At 39.6% G+C, this 19390-nt stretch overlaps 1 protein-coding gene across 3 annotated transcripts in view; it reads right to left on the minus strand.

Moving 5' to 3' along the window:
• The window catches only part of LOC114153006 (A disintegrin and metalloproteinase with thrombospondin motifs 20), a 96088-nt gene that overhangs the window by 66163 nt on the left and 10535 nt on the right, over nucleotides 1–19390 (minus strand). For 2 of the 3 annotated variants that reach the window (XR_003597256.1, XM_028031219.1), the window contains exons 4-9: nucleotides 9681–9934; nucleotides 7279–7362; nucleotides 5482–5606; nucleotides 5366–5406; nucleotides 5003–5108; nucleotides 315–461 (exon numbers count right to left, since the gene is read on the minus strand). Coding sequence is in view for 2 of the 3 variants with exons in the window: in XM_028031219.1 (XP_027887020.1) it covers nucleotides 315–461; nucleotides 5003–5108; nucleotides 5366–5406; nucleotides 5482–5606; nucleotides 7279–7362; nucleotides 9681–9934 (757 nt within the window). In the remaining variant the exon portion in view is untranslated. Of the gene's footprint in view, nucleotides 1–314; nucleotides 462–5002; nucleotides 5109–5365; nucleotides 5407–5481; nucleotides 5607–7278; nucleotides 7363–9680; nucleotides 9935–19390 lie in introns of those variants that run through there. The other variant, XM_028031232.1, reaches the window with a different exon arrangement.

Raw genomic sequence — 19390 nt, forward strand, 5'->3', positions numbered from 1 at the left:
AAACCCCATGAACAAAACTGTTAAAATATGAACAAATTGCTGTCTGCATTTGATCAGTACTTCTTAAAAATCCAATCAGTTTGAACATGTTTGCACATTGCTGTGATTTGGCAGTATACAGACAAAAACAGCCTTGTTAGAATAATATTATCTTGTTGCGTGTCCCTTCATTGTCTAAAGGGCCACAAAATAAAAGCCATAGCGGCCCAGACTGGGCCCCAGACCGTGAGATTGACAAATGTGATCTATAAGATCCAGATAAAATAAATGAGGTGTATTGAGAGCAAAAAAACAGAAAAGCCAAATGCACCTACTCTAGAAACTCTGTGATGTATTTGCGACTGCACTTGGACCACGACCACGGGTTGGTGTCGTAGTTGAGGGTGGGAGCCATGACGTGATACTGGTGCTTCATGCTCGCCTCTCTGCACTTGGGATTGTCGTCATGAGGCATGTTGAACCTGAAGCACAGAGTTGTAAAAGGAGGGATTAGACACACATCTTAAAGGTCTTGTTGAAACTAGAGCAATCCATTTATCAGGAGAGATACTGTTACCATGCAGCTCAAACACCTTTCTCTTGTTTTGTTTTGTTTCCCCACAAATAAATCTTCTTCATGTGAGACATTCCTAAACATTTAAAACTTCTTTACTTCTTGCCTTTTAATACAACTTTAACTGACCAGTAGGGGGAGCTACTTTTCATGCAAACTGTCACTGCACTTTGCATCGATCAGCATCGATTAACGTCACTACGCTAGTGAGAACCACCTCCAGCTCACCCCTCGGAGGCCAGAGCTCACCACCTCACATTCTCAAAGGGCTTAAGGCAGGGAAGAGGTAGGAACACACAGATACACTGCAGACTGAAGACCTATTTTATGCTGCAGTTTTCCCCACAACCCATGAGCACTCAGAAAGAGCGACCCACTTATACTTACACACACAGGAATCCATGCAGCTGTATGATGTCTCAGATGTTTATAACAGGATGTGGGCCAGCGAACGTACAGTACGGACTCTGGTTCTGTTGCCGAGGGTCGGTCCACACGGCCACAAAAACAAGATCCAGCTCGACTGGCATGAGGCCCACCCTGCAGGGGCCGAAGGCCTGAGGGCAAACGCCCAAGAAACTATTAAGCCTCTGGCACAGTCAGCTGTGCGCACGCAAAGGGGGTTGCTGATGGATAACACTAACAAAATCAAACCTGCCCTGAACGGGACCAGCAGGTAAACTCCAGTGATTAAAGATGATGAATATTTCCTGGTATCAATAAAAAGAGGATAACGAATCAGGTTTTTAAATCCTTTTATCATATCGTGTCGTGTAATAACCAGCTGGACCTTTTGAAGTCATAGATAGATTTTGATTTATCTATTCTAGGGCTGGGCGATATGGCTTAAAAATTAAATCTGAATTTTGCAAACCAGATCCAATTTCAGGGTTTGATAATTTTTTGTTCTCTCTTTAAAAAAAAAAAAAAGTACGCAACAATATCTTCAAAAAGTGGATTTTATTTTAATCATCCGTTCCATGAGATGTGCGACAAAGTATCAGGGTCAGGCTATAAGAATTACATTTTTATTTATTATTTTGAGAGTATAGTCATAAAATTAGCAGAATAAAGATACAATTTTACCAGAAGAAAACCTTCAAATCATGAGAAAAAAGTAGTAATGACAAGGAAGCTTTGATAGAGTTGTTGTGATCTGATGTGACAAGTACAGTCTTTGAAATAGACTCTGTCGTTTGAACGATCATTTCAAAGTCCTGCTACTGATATTAATAATAATTTCATGTTGATGTGTTAAAAGATTACATATTTCCTTATTTGTCAAACTTATACCAAAGTATAACTTCACAAGATGTTTACGGCATTTCTCATTTTATTTTTTTTATTATATTCCATATAGGACTTCTCATAAAACTTTATCCTCACATTATTGTGACTCTAATGTAATGCAACTTTATTTTTGCATTATTACGACTGTGTTCTGGTAGTATTATTACTTTGTTTTTGTATTATTTCGACTTTATTGTTGTACGACTTTAGCTCTTGTAACATGACTTTATTCTCGTAATAAAAAAAACATACACTGCTTTGTGTTTCAATACATTTGCACTATGTGTTACTAATCTTCAGTCAAATTTCCTCCTTTTCATAAAAAGAGATGAAGTGACTTATGAGCGTTTAGGTGATTCGTCTGACTCGTAAAATGACTACATTAGCTGAAAGCGTGACATGGGAGGCTTTTAGTCTAATTCGATCGTAAATCGCACGGTTTTACGGCAATATCAATAAAGGACAAAATTCTGTCCGCAAATTCACAATTTAATTCGGAGCTCTTCGCAAAGTAAACCCATTATTCCAAATCCCATAATGCGGTTTTATTAGATGGATGCTCTGCATGAGAGAAAACACGTTTCTCTAATTAAATGACTTCGAGCAACGGCTCAGCCGAGTCATGGCTCCTTGAAACGAGAGGGATTGCTACATGGTATGTGCGTTGTTGATGGCGGTATGAGCCCTGAAAAATTAGCTTTTTCACAGCACAACCACTAGATGTAATGTAGTTCAGTTTTGTATGACAAATGGTCATACAGTATATATGTGCATAACTATGAAGTGAACAAACATATTGCATCAAGTGTAGCATGCAGCCCCTAAGTCCAATCCATACAGTGCCTATAATGCTATAGCTGTGATGGAATGGTTTGATTTAACACATATTCATATGTTAGAATGGTCCAGTCAAAGTCAAACCCTGAATCCAGTTGGGAAAATGTGTGATTGTTCCATCCAGTCTGACTGGTATGGAACTATCCAACGAAGATGAAGTTGTAGTTGCCCAAGCGTGATGGCCCCCGCCCCCCAAAAAGAAATATCTTAATTTGTGTTTAAAGTGATTACCTACATCACTTTTTAAATACCTATCAAGTGACGCTAGTCAAATCCCCACGATGGCTATTAGTGATCCCATCCATTAGGCTGGGATCTTACTCTAATCCACAGCACTCTCGGGCGACTCCCTCCACCCCACGCTGGCTTTCCCAGTGCGCTGAACGCACCGGAGGGCTCATACCGCCATCAACTCTCAGCGAGAGTCTGAGCCAACTGGGCCTCCAGCTGCTTGAACTTTAGTATAAACAGATCCACATGAGTTGGGAGCGAAAAAAAAAAAAAAAAAAGAGGGGAGGGAGCGAGACGCTTCCATCTGCTGATACTCTGGCTCAATTGCTCCACTGGAAGAATGTGTGAGCGTGACAGAGGAGGTAGAGAAGAATATCTGCCATTCTCGAGCTGCGACTCACACACTGACACTGGTCCTTTTCACTATCTGGAGCCAGACAAGAAAGAAAATCTCTCCTTTATTTCCCTGATTACACTCTGCAAAGTAGGTGGGCAGGAGGAGACAAAAGGAGAAAAAAGAGAAAACTTGGCAAAAGGGCGAGCTTCGCAGTGACGGAAAATCACCTATGAATTAAGCTCCTCGTCTAAGGAAGAAGTAGAAAATAACGCTTCTCAAATTGCACCTTATTAAGATCACCTGAAACCAGAACCTCAAGACTGCAGAGGCAAAACGTGATTTTTTTTTTTTTTTTTTACCGGGATCCGCGGCCTCAGAAGAATGCTTGAAATAAACAGCACTCCTCACTGGAGATAAGGTCATGTGTTTTGACTCGGCCATTTTGAGACGGATAATTCATACAGGTCGTTTTCTAACGTGACACATGTGTCAGTGTTTGCTTGTTATGGAAACAACAACTCTGCCAGACGCGCACGTCGTGATGTCACGGCTGTCGCTTCGCATTAGACGATTCGCACAGGATGGCGCTGTGACGTCCACATGTTGTTTCGTGAATCTTTGGGAGCGATGAGTAAAGAGAGAACGGCTTGTGAGTGAGAACCCAACACGCAGCCTTGTGCTTGCTCTTTGTCTGTAGCAATCGTTAACACTTCTACTCGGCAGAAAACGGGAAAAACATTACAGAGCTATAGCAAAACGACAAAATTTCGATGCAAAAACACATTTTATCAGGTATTTTAAGTCTAGTTTTTAGTGCAAATATCTCGAAGTAAGGCAAAGCTAACTTACAAGCACCCTGCTTGTTTTAAGTCAATAATTCCTTAATTTTGATGGAAAAAGGGCACAAGTGTTAAATGAAATAATCTGCCAGTGGAACCAAACATCAAAATTTCACTTAAAGCTTGTACCTTTTCATCAATACTAAAGAATTATTGACTTAATAAAGCTCCTATATATTGCTAAAAATTTACTTGAAACTTAGTTTTGCTTATTTTAAGTGCACTAAAATATTTGGAATAGAAACTAAGCCAAAAAATACCTTGTAAGATTTTTTTTCTTTTTGTTTTTGCAGTACATAAAGATAAATGGAAAATAAAAAATAAAAAAAAAGAATGTAACCCAGTGTATTTACAAATCATTAGTAAATAAGTCCACATGTGTAAAAACATAGGGGGCAATGGCATGCAGCTGAAACTGGATTTTATTTAGGTGGCATCAAAATAAATGGGGCTGAATATAAATGCATGCCCCTTAGTTTAGTGTTTTTCTTGTAAAAAGAAAGGTCTTAAGCACAATTTCTTTTCCTTTCACTTCAATTGTGTGATTGTTTGTGCCAGTCTTTCGTTTAAAGCACACTGAAGTTTGTTGCATTGTGACAAAATGTGAATATCCTTGCAAGGCACTGCAGGGGGGTTTTCAATCATATCCACACTAAAATCCATCTAACCTTGCCATTGTCAAGGACTTGATCTGTATTATAGAATATTGCAGGCCCGCGTGTTATTAGGAGACTTTTTTTTTTTTTTACTTTATTATGTTTTGCACCTGTGGCTGCTGCACCCTGCATCTCTTCATAAGGGAGCTTTTGTTGTCAAGGTAGTCTGCGAGGGGTGAGACGGGGTGTGCACGCGTGCAGGCGTGCGTGTGCGGGTAGAGGTGAAAGAGGTTGCTTCGGGCTTTAAGCTGCAACTTACACATGGCCCAGCTCATGAGCGATGGTGAAAGAGGCACTAATTCCATTTTCTTCACTGATGGAGCAGCTGCGGAACGGATCACACATGGTGCCGAGCTCTGCGAGTCCTACACAGAAGGACACACACACACACCCGCATACAGAAACTCACAAAATTGCAACTATTTGAAGGAAAATGCTTACCTGTTAAACCCAACCCAACTCACAGAAAACAAATCCCCTCTTAATATTATTAGCTGACCAAGAGACACGGAATAGTTTTGAGTGTTTGGAAGTGAGGTGGAAAATTTCATAGAAAGGAACCCGAAGATGAAGATATGTACAAAATACAAAAAGTAAAAAATAAATAAATGGTGAAGTTTACCTAAAGTGTCACATTTATCTTTTGCACGGCAGATGTCTTCCCTGGAGAGAGAGGAGAAATAATCTTCGTACGCGTGCGCTTGCTTGAAGAAGTTGGCGTTATTTTGAGGAACGTACCGGGTGATGAGAAGCGCGGTGTCGTGGTGAGAAGGATGGCTGTCGTCCTGGATGTTCTGGCTCTGCTGCCAGACACAGAAGTTGTGGAGAGTGGTGGCAGCGTTGAAGTTCACTGTGGGTCCTTCCTGTTTTAGTGGAGCAGGGGTCAACGCATGCAGCGATAATGCCAGATTTAGCTACTCAAAGAGATGGAATCAGTTTATTTTATGTGTGCGTCTGTTAAGAGACTGGAAGTAATTCCTATATTATCTGAAGTCGACAGCTCTCTTTGGTTCCTCTGAGGCTGAAGCTAACAGCTACACCTGGAGAGACCACAGCTAATCTCAAGTGTCAGCGAATTAATTTATAAACCCTCAAACTTCCCTCCTGTTTGCATTAGATGGTTCTTTACAAGGAAGTAAATGATTTTCTTCTGCACAGTATGTAGCTGTTGGAGGCAGTCCGCCACCAAAGATCATCCTATGTGAAGCACACACCAAGAATGAAAAATATCTCTGTAAAGAAACTATCTAAAAATAAAGTCTAGTAAAACTTAATAAAATATAACTTACATGACAAACAACAATGCACACACTCACATCTAAGAACAATTTAGAGTATTCAATTGACCTGAGAGTTATGTTTTATATTGGAGTGCGAGAAGAAGCCACAAAAAAGTACCCAGGGAGAACCCACGCATGAAGATGCAAACTTCATCCAAAAAGGTCGGGTTTCAAACCCAGAATCTTCTTGCTGGACATCTCTAGAATCTTAATAATCTACTACAATGTGTTTACTATCTTACTTTTTAAGACTGTAGAAGTCTGCTTTATGTTAAATAAAAATTCTAGTAGATTGATCTACCGTAGCTAAGACTAAAACCTTTTAGGAGTGGCTCAACTCAAAAACCCCGAATTGGCCCTTTAAGTTCCTGCTGAATAAAATAGGTTCTTCTAAACGAATGCATCATTCACCACAGGTGATTTTGTTTCGTTCAATGAATAAATCAAATCAATCAAATTTTATTTGGACAGCACATTTCAGCAGCAAGGCATTTCAAAGTGCTTTACATCATAAAAACACAAAAAACACAAAGTCATGTAACATAGAATCAACAATCGAAACATGACATTAAGTCAAGTTCCATCATGAAATTTGTAATTGTTTAAGTTTCAAAGGCAACTCCAAACAGCTGAGTCTTTAGTCTAAATTTAAAGGAACTCCGTGTTTCAGCAGTTTTGCAGTTTTCTGGAAGCTTGTTCCAGATTTGTGGTGCATAGAAGCTGAATGCTGCCTCTCTATGTATGGTTCTGGTTCTGGGGATGCAGAGCAGACCAGAACCAGAAGATATGAGAGGTCTGGAAGGTTGATACAACAACAGCAGATCTTTAATGTATTGTGGTGCTAAGCCATTCAGTAGTTTATAAACTACCAATATTTTATAGTGTATTCTCTGAGCTGCAGGGAGCCAGAGACTTTAGAGCTGGTGTGGTGTGCTCTATCTTCCTAGTTTTAGTGAGAACGTTTTATTCTTTCCACCTTCCTTATTTTACTAACCGCCTCTCTGTACATTCATGCATGTTTTCAAAATTGATAAAAGTCCAGAATGCGTCTCCTGCAGGTGCTTCCCCACAGTATCACCTGTTCTCCAAGGAGACCTCTCATGAGATTTGAGAATGACAAGGAAGGCGGAGTCATTTCAAGCAGGTTCCTTGGGGAAGGGGGAAAAAAACCCTCCAAACCACAAACACCTGCGATGATGTCAGCCATATACCGAAGACCCGCATATAGGGAGCATTGAGGGCTAGTTGTACCCACCTGCTCATTGTGGATGATGACTAGCTTGACTACCATGATGTTAATGAGGTTCCCTACACTGGGGTCCCTGTACACTGCTGCTACCTGTAACAGAGACGAAACACACAGACAAAAAAAATGTGGACAAAATCTCCACTAGCCTGCCCCCAGAACACAGTGTGTCATGTTTAAAGTGAGGTGGGGAAAAACAACTTTTGCGTTTTTTTGCCAACTATTCTTTTGGCTTGATTTGGTTAATGGCAAAAATGCCTCTTTGCTTAAGATTAACAGGCAAGATATCTCGTCCCTCTCCTGCTGTTCTTGAGCACCCCTGTCACGGTTGGCCAGGCGTCTCCGGAGGCTGTGTCCGGCCTCATGACAGGAACTCATTAGTCCACCATAAACATTTAGCTTGTCTTAGCCTGAGGGGAGGCAAACGTGGCCTCGGCCTACACACTGGGAGCTTGTCTTTGGAAGCTCTTACTTTAAGAGTGACATATGAGATGTTGGTCCATTTCCTCTCGCTCCAGTGCGTGTTATTATGTGAAGGCACTGCAGCCTGCAGGATCTTTGATAAGGCAGTAACTAAACACAAATGGAAATGTACTAAGAAGCATTTTTAAAAAAGCTGCAGATAAATGTTTTCTAAGCATTTTAAAAGCTAAATATTGTTCTATCACAGAGTACATTTACAGTTTCCGCTATACGTTTGCTTACACCTATCTTCGACCTGAATATCGAAGGACACACACTGACAAGACAAATGGCCTCTCAGAAACAGTTTGAGGCAGAAGGGACAAAGATTGAGTTCATTTGAAACCGAAAAACCGAAATGAACTTTTAAAAACAGTCGCTTATCGATTTTTATGAGTATCTATAACGTAAAATCAGTTTGTTCTGCAGTTAAAGTGACGTTGTTTTACTTATACTTCTAGGTTTTAAATAACAAAAAAATAAACTTTGGAAAAATAAGGATGAATTTATCTGGTTAGCAGAAATTCCTGTAAATGTAGATATTAATGGGGGAAGTGGCTAGTTTGGAGACTAAGGACAAAAAGAAATAAAAGTATAGTTTGTTATTTCTAGGTGACATAGTTGTGGAAATTACATGGATATATTGCTAGAAAAATGCAAAAACACACTAAAATTTAAAACCATAACCTTTTTTTTGCCTCTATATTTATGAACGATGCTCTTTTCTATGCATTTTGGTCAAAGGTATTTAGAGTCCAAATACCCACATGTGGCTCCAGGCTTAATCTCTGGACAAAGTCAATATCAAGAGCAATAGACACATGTTTAAAATAACAAAGCTATTTCTGCTCAAATAAAAGCAAAATTTATATATATTTTTTTAAGGTTTTCACATCATGGGACTCTCAGACTGACTCATACTTAGACCTGTGCAACAAAAAATTAGCACATCGGCATTTATCACTGACCGTACTCTGTTTAACAACAACACAACATTGACAATCATTGCTCTCGCATAGGTTAATAAGTTCTTTAAATCTACTGTTAATGAAACCGGACAGAGGTGGCAGAAGGAACATTCAGTCCAATCCATCTACCTATCCCGTTTCACACCGTTTGACTGAGACGTTTAATAATTCTGTGAGTAGATTAATTGTTAGACGGCTCATAAAAGGTCCAGCGGCTGAGTCAGAGTAGGCCCAGTCAACCAGGCCGCTGTGGCAATGGCTGCATTAAGCCAAAGCCGCCACAAGGTTTACAACCAAGATTTCTAACTGTAAACTTTGAAGCTTTAAACAGTGAGTGTAAATACAAAAAAAAATAAATCTGTTTATATTTTTACCCCTTACAGATAGTATTTAGTTACGGCGAAGGTTTTTTTATTATTATTTTGCTCTGGATGTGTCTGTGCTTTTATCTTTTCTTTGGCACACTTTGCCATCTGGTTAGATTTTTCTGGATGGGTTTGCTAGGTTGTTTAGGAGGCTAGACCATTATGCTATAGCTGTTGCACTGCGCACTGTGCAATCTGGGGATATGGAAATCAAAATGTTTTGTTTTTTAGCAAGAACCAACTGAACGCAGAAATGTAAGTTCAGCACAATTTTGAATTATTATATTTACAAAAAAAGATTTTGAGATGTGTGAGCAATAAGCAATCAGTAATCACTTAACAGATTGCAGCAAAGGGAAAAAAATTAGATGCAGTTTGTGTTTACATTACATACTGTAAAGCTCTTGTTCTGTGTACAGAATCTGGTTCTCAAAACTAGGATCAAGATGCTCAAAACTGGCTTAGAAAAGTATTTGAGAGTAACAAGAGTGTAAAACAGTAACAATCAATGGCTCCTTAGCTTGGATATAGTGAAAAAATTGACTTCAAGATGCTAAATTATGCAAATGGCAAAAAAAAATCCAAACAACATAAAAAGAAGCATTATTTTACTTACTACTGACATGATTGTTAAGATGTAGTGCTCCAGGTTGCGTCCGTGGTGACGGGCCATTTTGGCGTCTGCCGTCACCATCAGCTCAACGTAGCGGGGGTAGGAGAGGAAGCGCTTGCGTCGCCGCGGGGTGGTCGTGCCGTCACGCCTGGTGCCGTTTCCATCAATGTGATGCTGGTTGATTGTGGCTGTAAGAGAATCCAGCTCCTCAGCCATATTCCCTCTCCTCTCAAAAGAGGCCGACCTCTTGGAGTTTTCTGTTTTAACGAAAAAAGAGAGAGAAAAAAAAATCTAAATACTTTTGGAAATCAGGACGATCAGGAAAATCAACTATTGTACAATATGACTGATAGAAATGGTTTCAAAGTGAGACATATTTTTCAAAATTTACTTGTATGGCATCTAAACATACGATACATTCACGTAAAGAATATTTGTGCAAGACATTTTCTGTAAAAATGTGGTTAAAATGAATGATTTTTTGTTAAAAAAAATAATAATAATAATAATAACAATAATAAATGGTCATCCTCAAATTTATTCCCATTTAAAATGGCTAATGTCAAACAACATCATATTGAATAAATTTATCATTATTCAGCTTGTTGAAGGTGTTTGGATTGTTTAAACCTCAGGCATTTAGTTTGTTGTGCTCCTGACCATTGAAATGAAAGAAAACGCCGAGTGTTTGTCAAGATGAATGTAGACCAAGACAAGAAATGCAGAAATAATTCATGTCGACCGTGAAGCACAGTGTTGGAAGTGTGATGATGTCCTGACCAGAACACCATCACAGAGTCCACCATCAATGATGTTGTGTTGTAGAGGATGTTTGGGAAAAATCTGAGAGCATCTGCAAAAAAAAACAAAAAAAACATCTAAAGCAGAATTAGACCCTTAAACATGATAATGGCCCAACCCAAAACATCCAGGGCAGAGTCAAAGCTCAGGTATTGATTTAAGACTGACTGTACATGCAAACAAAAACAAAAAAACATTAAGCATCTCAAAGCTGAAAATGAGAGGTGAAGTAAAAGTTAATAGTCATATAGTTATTGTGTTATATGAGTGTGCAGCAGTTTTACCAGAAGACTGCAGTCACTGCTTAACCTTACTATGAGCCTGGTCAGTCGTTTCTGTGAAATGGTGGCAAAGAAAAAAAAATAGATTATGTTGAAAGGAACAAATCAAATGTATTTAGTCCCAGAGTGCAACAATTTCATTTGCAAGCACTGAAATGAATGCCTTCAGCAGCAGTCGCCCAACCAGAATGACAGCCGAATACCGCGCATATTGAACAGGCTCAGTTCTTTCAGCTGAACTGCACGTGTTGAGCTGGCTCCAAACAAGAGATTCCTTCACCGTGACAGGGTGAAGTTAAAAGAGGGAGACAGGGGTAGACTAAAAGCGTAGGCAGGTTTTTTGGGGGGGGGTTCCATTGGAAGGAAGGAAGGAAGAGGAAAACTTGGAAAGTTTCAAGCGGATTTAATTACACATTCATGAGACCGAAAGAGCTTAGTAAGATACTTCTAAAGAGCCAGAAGCAGCATTAAAAAAAACAAAACAGATAAGCCTACTCCAAAAGCCAAAGGACTGCAGGTGATATAAGTTGTTAGCTCAAAACTGCATTTTTGAGGTAAAACAAGAGAACAGATCCAAAAAAAACTATTTAGGTTTGCAGTGAATCACCACATGATGTTACAAGACATCCAGCTGTCTCTAAGCTCAAGGGAGACTAATCTAATTTTCCTACAGGAAATGCAACATGAGGTTCTGTCAAAATAAAGTACAATTAAAGGTTGTCAGAGTTCAACATAATTCAGATCTGGAAAAGATGAAAGCACAATTTTACCTCCTTTAGTTGCACCAAAAAGTATCCATACACAGTGAATTTGTTCACATTTTACCTCAAAAACATTATTTTACAAACAAGAATCAGAAGAGTGTCACACGTTTAAGCCCCCCATCTCCCCACCCCCCGTAAGCCACTTCATTAGTAAACAGTAGTAGTCCATTAGTGATTATTTAATCTCAGAGAAAATAGCATAAGCCCATCTGTCCAGTGAATACATCAGAGGGATGCTGGAGAACATTGCTGAACTGCTCAAACAACATCATGAAGAATCGGGAACACATCAGACGGGTCATACTGGTGTCCTGAAACTTCTAGGTCTCTCTCTGCTTCATTTCAAATAATCAGGTGATGAGCAGGACTCATAAAACTGCTGATGCTGTTATACTGACAGAATACAGCTTGACACCTCTAGATTGGTCATGTGTTAAAATAGCCCAATCAAAGTACCGACCTAAATCCAATTGAGAATCAATTGAAAACTAATGTTCACAGTTGTGCTTGAGATATTTCGCCAACAAGGAGGGTGAAAAATGTCGGTATCTAGTTGTGGAAGCTGGTGGAGATTTCTTTAAGTAAACGATAACAATTTAGTGTTAAGCAACACAATAAATATACATAGGACTGAGTTCATGCAGTAAAATCAGTCCTGTTTTACTGCAGTAAATGAATGACGCTAAGGAGGCCTTTCAATGCTTCAGAGCCAAACGTAGTTTCAAGTTCATCATCCACGAGAGCCTCCTCAACTTTGTCCTCAGAGATGGTGAAGACTTCGATTGTACTCGCTAAACTCAGTTTTTCCATAGTCTTACACAAAGAGAGATTGTGTCCATCTGTTTGAAAGACGGAAAAAAAAAAAGATGGAAATGGTGGGGAGTCAATCCATTTAGTGCTCTACGATTATTCAAGCAGTGCCCTCAATGGGTACATGAGGCAGAGCGTGACTTTCTGGCACAACGATGCACAGCTCTTGCCGCTGAGAGGCCCAGCCCCATGCCAGTCTCAACATCCGAGCTACGGCCAAGCCCGTCTGTGCCCCTGCACACGGGCCTGCCTGCTGGCTCAGAACAGAGCTTTGTGTTTTCCTGGAAGAAACTCATTAGTGTCAAACCTACGACACTAAACCTCTTTAACAAAATCATCAATACAGACATCAAGGGGATTACGAAGGCACAGAGGACTACCACCCTGTATATAAACAGTAGCGATACAGAAAGAAAGAGAAAAAAAGAGATGAGCATATTGTATGGTCCCAGGTATAATAGTATTGGAATCAGAGTTACTTGTGACAGAGGTCCATGAAATAGATGTCTAACCTGCATGTGTCCAATGCTTTACATAAAAACCAACCAACCAACATGAGCAGCAGTTTTAGCCTCCTGTTGCCGTGTAAATTATTTCATCAGCATGCCACAAGACGATCACAGTGAGACAGTTTAAAAATAAAATATTCAGGTTTTGTCTGGGATTGATTGATATTACATGAACAACTGAGATTGAATCATTAAGGAAGCTGATGGTCAAAACCAAATTTAGGCCAAAAGAAGCAAAAAGTACTTTAGGTGTATATTAGTTATCCTACAACCCAACTTTGTTTCTTTTGCATGAGTATATTGAAGGTCTTAAGCATTTTTAAAGCAAAAAGTAATGCACAAACACCAAATCCCAGCATAACAGAGAGCTCCATAAGAAAAAAAGGCATATATCTATATGTGAGATGTACAGTATGTTGGATGGCTGAAATGTCAACTTGATAAACTTTTTTTTTTCCTCACTTGTCCGACATAAGAACACAGACGATCCTGAACTAGCATGCAACAAGCAATTGTGCTACACACATTACTTGTATTGGCTATAAAAGATTTGACAGTATTACATATAATGTAATCACTAATCAGCTGTGTACAATGTCAGCATTTCAGTTCAGATCTCTACACATTTTACAATGAAGAGTTGAATTTCAATTAGTTTATAACAAGGAAGCGCTCAGTGTAAGCGTCTTCGCTTTGAACTGTGTGCATACAGTACACCAGTCTGTCCAAAAAGAGATTGATTTCAACTTAAATGCAGATGCTTTGACTCTCCCAAACATCCCAGTTTAGGAGAGAACAAAGGGAAACTCAAATTTCATTGTTGAGCTAATTAACATTCTTTAACAGTGACCTGCTGAGAGTTTGAGCTTTATTCCCAGGGTAATAATTAAAAAAGCCGTATACCTCAGACATATTGGTATTGCCTTGCCTCCATACAAAGTCAGACAGTCTGCTTACTGAAATTACCTGACAGCGCAACTCAAGAAGGGATAAATGTTACAAACTCCTTCAGACGGAGGCACAATTAAGTGCAATTCTGTGGCTAGACAGGTAGAAGCAAAGACAACAAATTGTTTCAGCCAAAGACGGATTTTAAAAGTCAAGTGGTGTAGTTTTCAACCGCACTGAAAGATGTGGGCTTTCAGCACACCAGGTAGAACTAAAAGTGTTTAGTTCAATAGATAGAAAAAGGATTGTTAAGCTGCTATTGCAATGTCTGCTGGCATTTTAAAAAACATGTTTTATACAAATCTCAATGAAGTGAAGATGATTTTGTGGTGAATTTGTGATTCTGTTTAACCCAGATTACTTTGGTCTAATTACCTTCCTACACAATTCTGCCAGATTCTCATCTCCTTTCAGTGCTCCATCAGGACTTTCCTCCATTGAAGTGGATTTCTCCAGTAGAATTTCAACAGAGCCAATCGGAAAACAGAACGAGAGCTTGTGAATGATGTTAATTTTTCGGAGCTGTGTAAGAACTGTAGTCTGACACGTCCTCTGCTGCAATGGCCGTTCAGTCCGTGTTGGCCACGCTTCCAAATATTGGAATAACGTTAACATTTATCTTGTTCGGCTCGGCACTTCTCTCTTCGCTGCGAGGTGTGGTCGTTTACAGTGCAGGCAATTACCGGTAACCTTCATAGCATCGAACTGGCGCATTACATATGTCACGGCCAAATGTTAGTGACAGAGTTGACGTCTTCAGCAAGCAATCTTTCTCAACAGCTGGGGGTCCAGACTCTCTGCACAAAGCAATGCGTAGAACAAAGAGCTGGTTTTTACCAGGTTGATCTAATTTCAATTACCAGATTGAACTTGACAATAATTTATGCTTTGTTGTCCCCAAAGGTAAATTTATTGCGGACTCCAAGTTGAACTCCTTAATGTTTTGACTCAAGCCAATCAATCATGCAAACAAGCAATCTTTATGAAAAGGTCGCTAAGCTCAGGTGAAGTAACTGTTTTCCAAAGCATTAAGCCTAGAATGACCCTTGACCCCCCTAAAAAAACTACTTAAAATGCAGAAGCACCTTTGGCCTTGACATGCACAAAGCAGGTCATCAGTTTTCATTACTGTCTAGCTCATCTCTGATAAATAGCCGCAGCCCCAGGTCACAACACTAATGGTTCTCCAAGCAACTCGTCTCTTAGACCTGGCTTTCCTCAGAGAAAGCTGCTTCTCACCTGCCAGTGCCACTTATCTCCAACTTTCACCCAGGTCACCAATTAGTTAGCCACCGTCACTCCAATTATTCTAACCATTCCACTCGGCCCACATGTGTTGCGACAGCCCAGACAGTAGACACCGTCAGAAAAATAGCTCCAGCTGAAATCTGTCTCGGGAACGGCTAAAACAACACAACACATGGGGTTCAGTAAGGCCACAGCCTCCGGACAGGCAGACACATGGAAGCCATTAAGGTTCCTGATGGCGTATAGTTCTGTTTGGGCCCTGTCCAGAGATTCTGCTATCATTAAATCAGGTGACACTGAGTGCAATTATTAGCAGCTACATGTCATGCTTGGCTGTCAATTCAGAGACAGACAGTAGTCAGAATGCCTGCTTAGACTTAATGGATCGGAATCATGATTTGGACTCATATTATAATTTTGCACATGTAAATAAATGCAGTAGCAAACATTGACTATATATCGACATATTTGATGACAAGAGCCACTACGGTTTTCAGAAGTAGTAAGCAGCAAAGACAGTGGGATCTTGCAAGTAGGCAGACACCACTCCCAAACTCTGGAGGAAGCCTGACAGACACATGCAGCGCAGGCCAGGGATGAAAAACACACATAAAAACAGGAGTTTCCTTTCCATTCCTCTGACTATCTGTTCAACAGCTTCCAGAAGTAAGTGCTTCATCCACCGACAGCCCAGACAAATGATATGCACTTTAATGTCATCTTCAGACTTTGTCACTTTATAAACACAAAAGTTGACCTACTGTTTGGAAATCTCGTTTTAAATTGAATTAAGTCTCGACTCTGAAGAAGCTATTGTAACACCCGAAAATTCGATGAAACTGTTAGATTTTAGCTCTGGCTGTGTTGCTTAAAGTCTTTTACAGCCTTCAACAACTATCCTTCTACACTGCCTCATAGTTAGCTTATTCCATGTTCTAATGTCTTCTTTATTTTGTTGTCCCGACATCATGATGCTGTCACCAACATGTCCCCCTGTGGAGTGGTGTGTTCAAGGTTTTGTGTCATGTTCATTATACAGCGTTGTGCAGCTAGCCCAAAGGGTTACAATTTGGTCGCGTCTGACCAGAGCACCTTCTTCCACATGCATGCTGTGGTCCTAAATGGCTTGAGGGAAAAGTAAAAAGGGACTTTTCATGGCTTTCAACTGTGGTTTTCTTCTTGCTACTCAGAAGGCAACAAATAGTTGTCCTGAAAACAGATTCTCCCACCTGAAGTGTGGATTTCTGCAGCTTTTCAAGATTTACGACGGGGCTCTTGGCTGCTTCTTCTAATTCATTGAAAGTTGAGAAAATGTAAAGAAATAAAAATTAAAAAAACTGAGGCGCTGCCATGAAAAATTCAAAATCCTAGAGACGATATATGTTCGAGTGAGTTCAAGAGGATAAAAAGCCTCATAATTTAGCTCAAATCAAGTCACCAATTCTTTTAAGTTTTGAATCAAATTTCTGGCAATGGACTAGAAAAAATATACAGTTCGATTTTATTCAATTCTTGCCCGTTTCCAACTGGATGTTAGAAAACACAGAGAGAGGCAACCAGTAAAGAATTTACCCCTATCTGCACACACCCTCATCCTTTTTGGTTATCTCTTTTCGAAGGACAACACACAGATTGGCATGCAAGCTCAGAGACAGATACCCTGCAGAATGTGTGTCATTAAAGCTGTGCTGTGATTCAAGCCTGGTGAGCTTCTACCATAGATGCTTTTGAATCTAGAACCAGGCTCAAGAAAGCACTTTGTAACTTTAATCACCCACTCAACAGCTACCTACAACAGTGGTATTCTCAACAGCAGTGAAACCACCCAGGCTGGGAGAGCGAGGAAGGAAACTGATACAACTGCTACACATATCAGTCAATGAGAACTTTTGGGGCTGTCTGAGCTCTTTCTGACAAAACACTGCATTAACCCATTAAACCAAAAAAAAAGACAGTTTAAATCTCTTTTTTTTCACCAGCTCATCCAGTGACATAGATGCTTTTATCAACAGTCCATGAAGATACTCACTGGGAAGAAAAGCTGCTGAAGACAGATATATGGCCATGTTCTCTCTGCTAAAATAACAGAATATCACATTCCATCGAGGTAACACTTTAAAAGTCCTTACGAGTCCACTTCTATTCTGACAACTCTGACACTGATGGCACATGCACGACAAAGGATTTCTACATGTCAAAGATCACAACATTGAAAACGAAACTTAACCTCAGTTAAATGCATGTGCAGATGTTCCTTTGGATCACTTTTAACCATATTTGTTCAATAAACCATACAGGTTTTGGAAACTTTCACTGCCACAAGGTAGAACTGTCGAAATTCTTGTTGGTATGGTAACCTACAATGGGTTAAGGCAGTAGTTTGACATGTCATGTAAGAAGGAAAATGAGTAGAAAAGCAGAGATGCACCCAGCATTTTTTTGGGATCAGCCCTAACACCCGACTAGGGACCACCAGAACCCAGTAATAGCAACACTCTTCAGTAGGGTCGCTATTATTGAAGGAAAAAGACTGGACGTAAGCTATGTAACAATAAATGAAACCATAGTAGTAAGTATTTTGGTCTCTTGTTCATCAGTGATGGCAGGATGAAGCAGGAGAAAGATGGATTGAAGCTTCATCTCTTTTAATTCAACCATTGCTCCAATCTGGTAAAGAAACATTCACTGTTCTCTTTGAAAGGGCTAATGGCAATGGTACCCAACTCACTAAATATGCCCTCTGGCCAATGAATGACTTGCAAAATGAGCTGTAGAGACACACTGGGGAGACAGATGTCTGGATTTCCCTTCTGGATCTTTAACCCCCACAAATAGGTCTTGTTACAGTCCAAGGGCTTTGTTCTGGTCTTCTTTTTTAATGTTTGTGTTTCAGAGCTCCAGGTAAACTGATTGGAGGCTGATTTCACGAAACTGGCACCACTTGTATGTGTTTCTCTATCACTCTCCTTCTCTCTCTGTTTTTCTGCCAGTCATTTTGGGGATTTTGTTTCTGTTTGTTTTTTCTTTAATAATTAAAATTGTGAGTTATTCCCATGCATTGCTTCCCTTTATTTATTATGGTCTCTAATCCAGCCTCCAACAAATTGGGGGCTTGTCCGGGATGATGAGTACAGGAAAAATGCACTATTTTATCATTTTAAGAGTTTAACCCCTGCCTGTCATGAAACGCGCTGAGTCTGCAATGACTGGGATTATCAGATGTTAGGGTAAGGATCTAGATGCTCTACAATATACCCATAAACACTGGTGTTTTTATAATTCCAGCTCCATCAACTGAACTAAATGTGAAAAGAAAATGCTAAGGTCAATTAAAAGTGTCACACATCTTTTCTGTATAAAATGTGGCACATGTATGGAAAAGAAATCTTATTTTTCTATCCCATACAGCAGCACAATCTTTACACTGTTCCTGATAATTTATGGCTTAGGAAAAATACGTTATCGTTGCTGTTTTTATACTTTTTGTTATTACAGCTCTTACCAAAATTGGGATCTGTGAATAAAAGCAAAGATTGGTAAAATGCAACAAAATTCAAATAAGTGCATTTCAGCATTCTAAATATTTAGTGAAGCTAAAAAACATTTTGTGTTTTGTTCCAGTTGGACAGGATTGACATCTTTTTTTAAATTTTGGGTCTTTCATGAGTTTTCTTCAAGGATTGCCTGGAAAACAAAAGCCAAACGAAGATTATTAATGACCACCCGTGAGCAAATGTTTAAAGAAAAAACTATTTCTTTACAAGTGGGGAGAAGCTGTATGACAAGTGGGGCACACTTGGCCAGTCTGCATTTCCATGTGTTTGAACCTAAAAAGGCCTTTGAAAGCCTCAAACCTCTTCAAAGTCCCATACCTGCCAAACTATTCGGCACTCCAGTTCCCAGTTTTGATTTCGAATAAGAGCCCTCTTCACAGACACATAGAGAGAGAAAGAGAAGAAAAGAGTCATAAAGATGACTGACCCTGACAAAGGGCGCTATTGTACCTTCAAAAATAATACGGAAATCCAGCCTCTCAACATCACATGCTCTCAGGGTCAATAATTTCATGGATATACTGTATTAGAAAGCTAATTGTTATTCTAGGAATAAGTATCATCTTGGGTTACTGCAACAACTGAAATGAACTAAAATTACAATAATATCTGTACATTTTAATAGAAATTACGCTGTTGTTTTTTTTAGTTTGTCCACCATATGTTGGACATACAGCTAGAAAACAATCTTTAAGACTATGGAAATGTTTGAAATTGCACCAAGAAATCATATGCTGTCAGGAATAAGACTATGTGAGCTCCATCCAATCAGTAAACACACTGTAACAAGAACTACTA

Source organism: Xiphophorus couchianus, chromosome 2 (genome assembly GCF_001444195.1).
Source record: "Xiphophorus couchianus chromosome 2, X_couchianus-1.0, whole genome shotgun sequence".
In the NCBI taxonomy this organism is placed as follows: domain Eukaryota; kingdom Metazoa; phylum Chordata; class Actinopteri; order Cyprinodontiformes; family Poeciliidae; genus Xiphophorus; species Xiphophorus couchianus.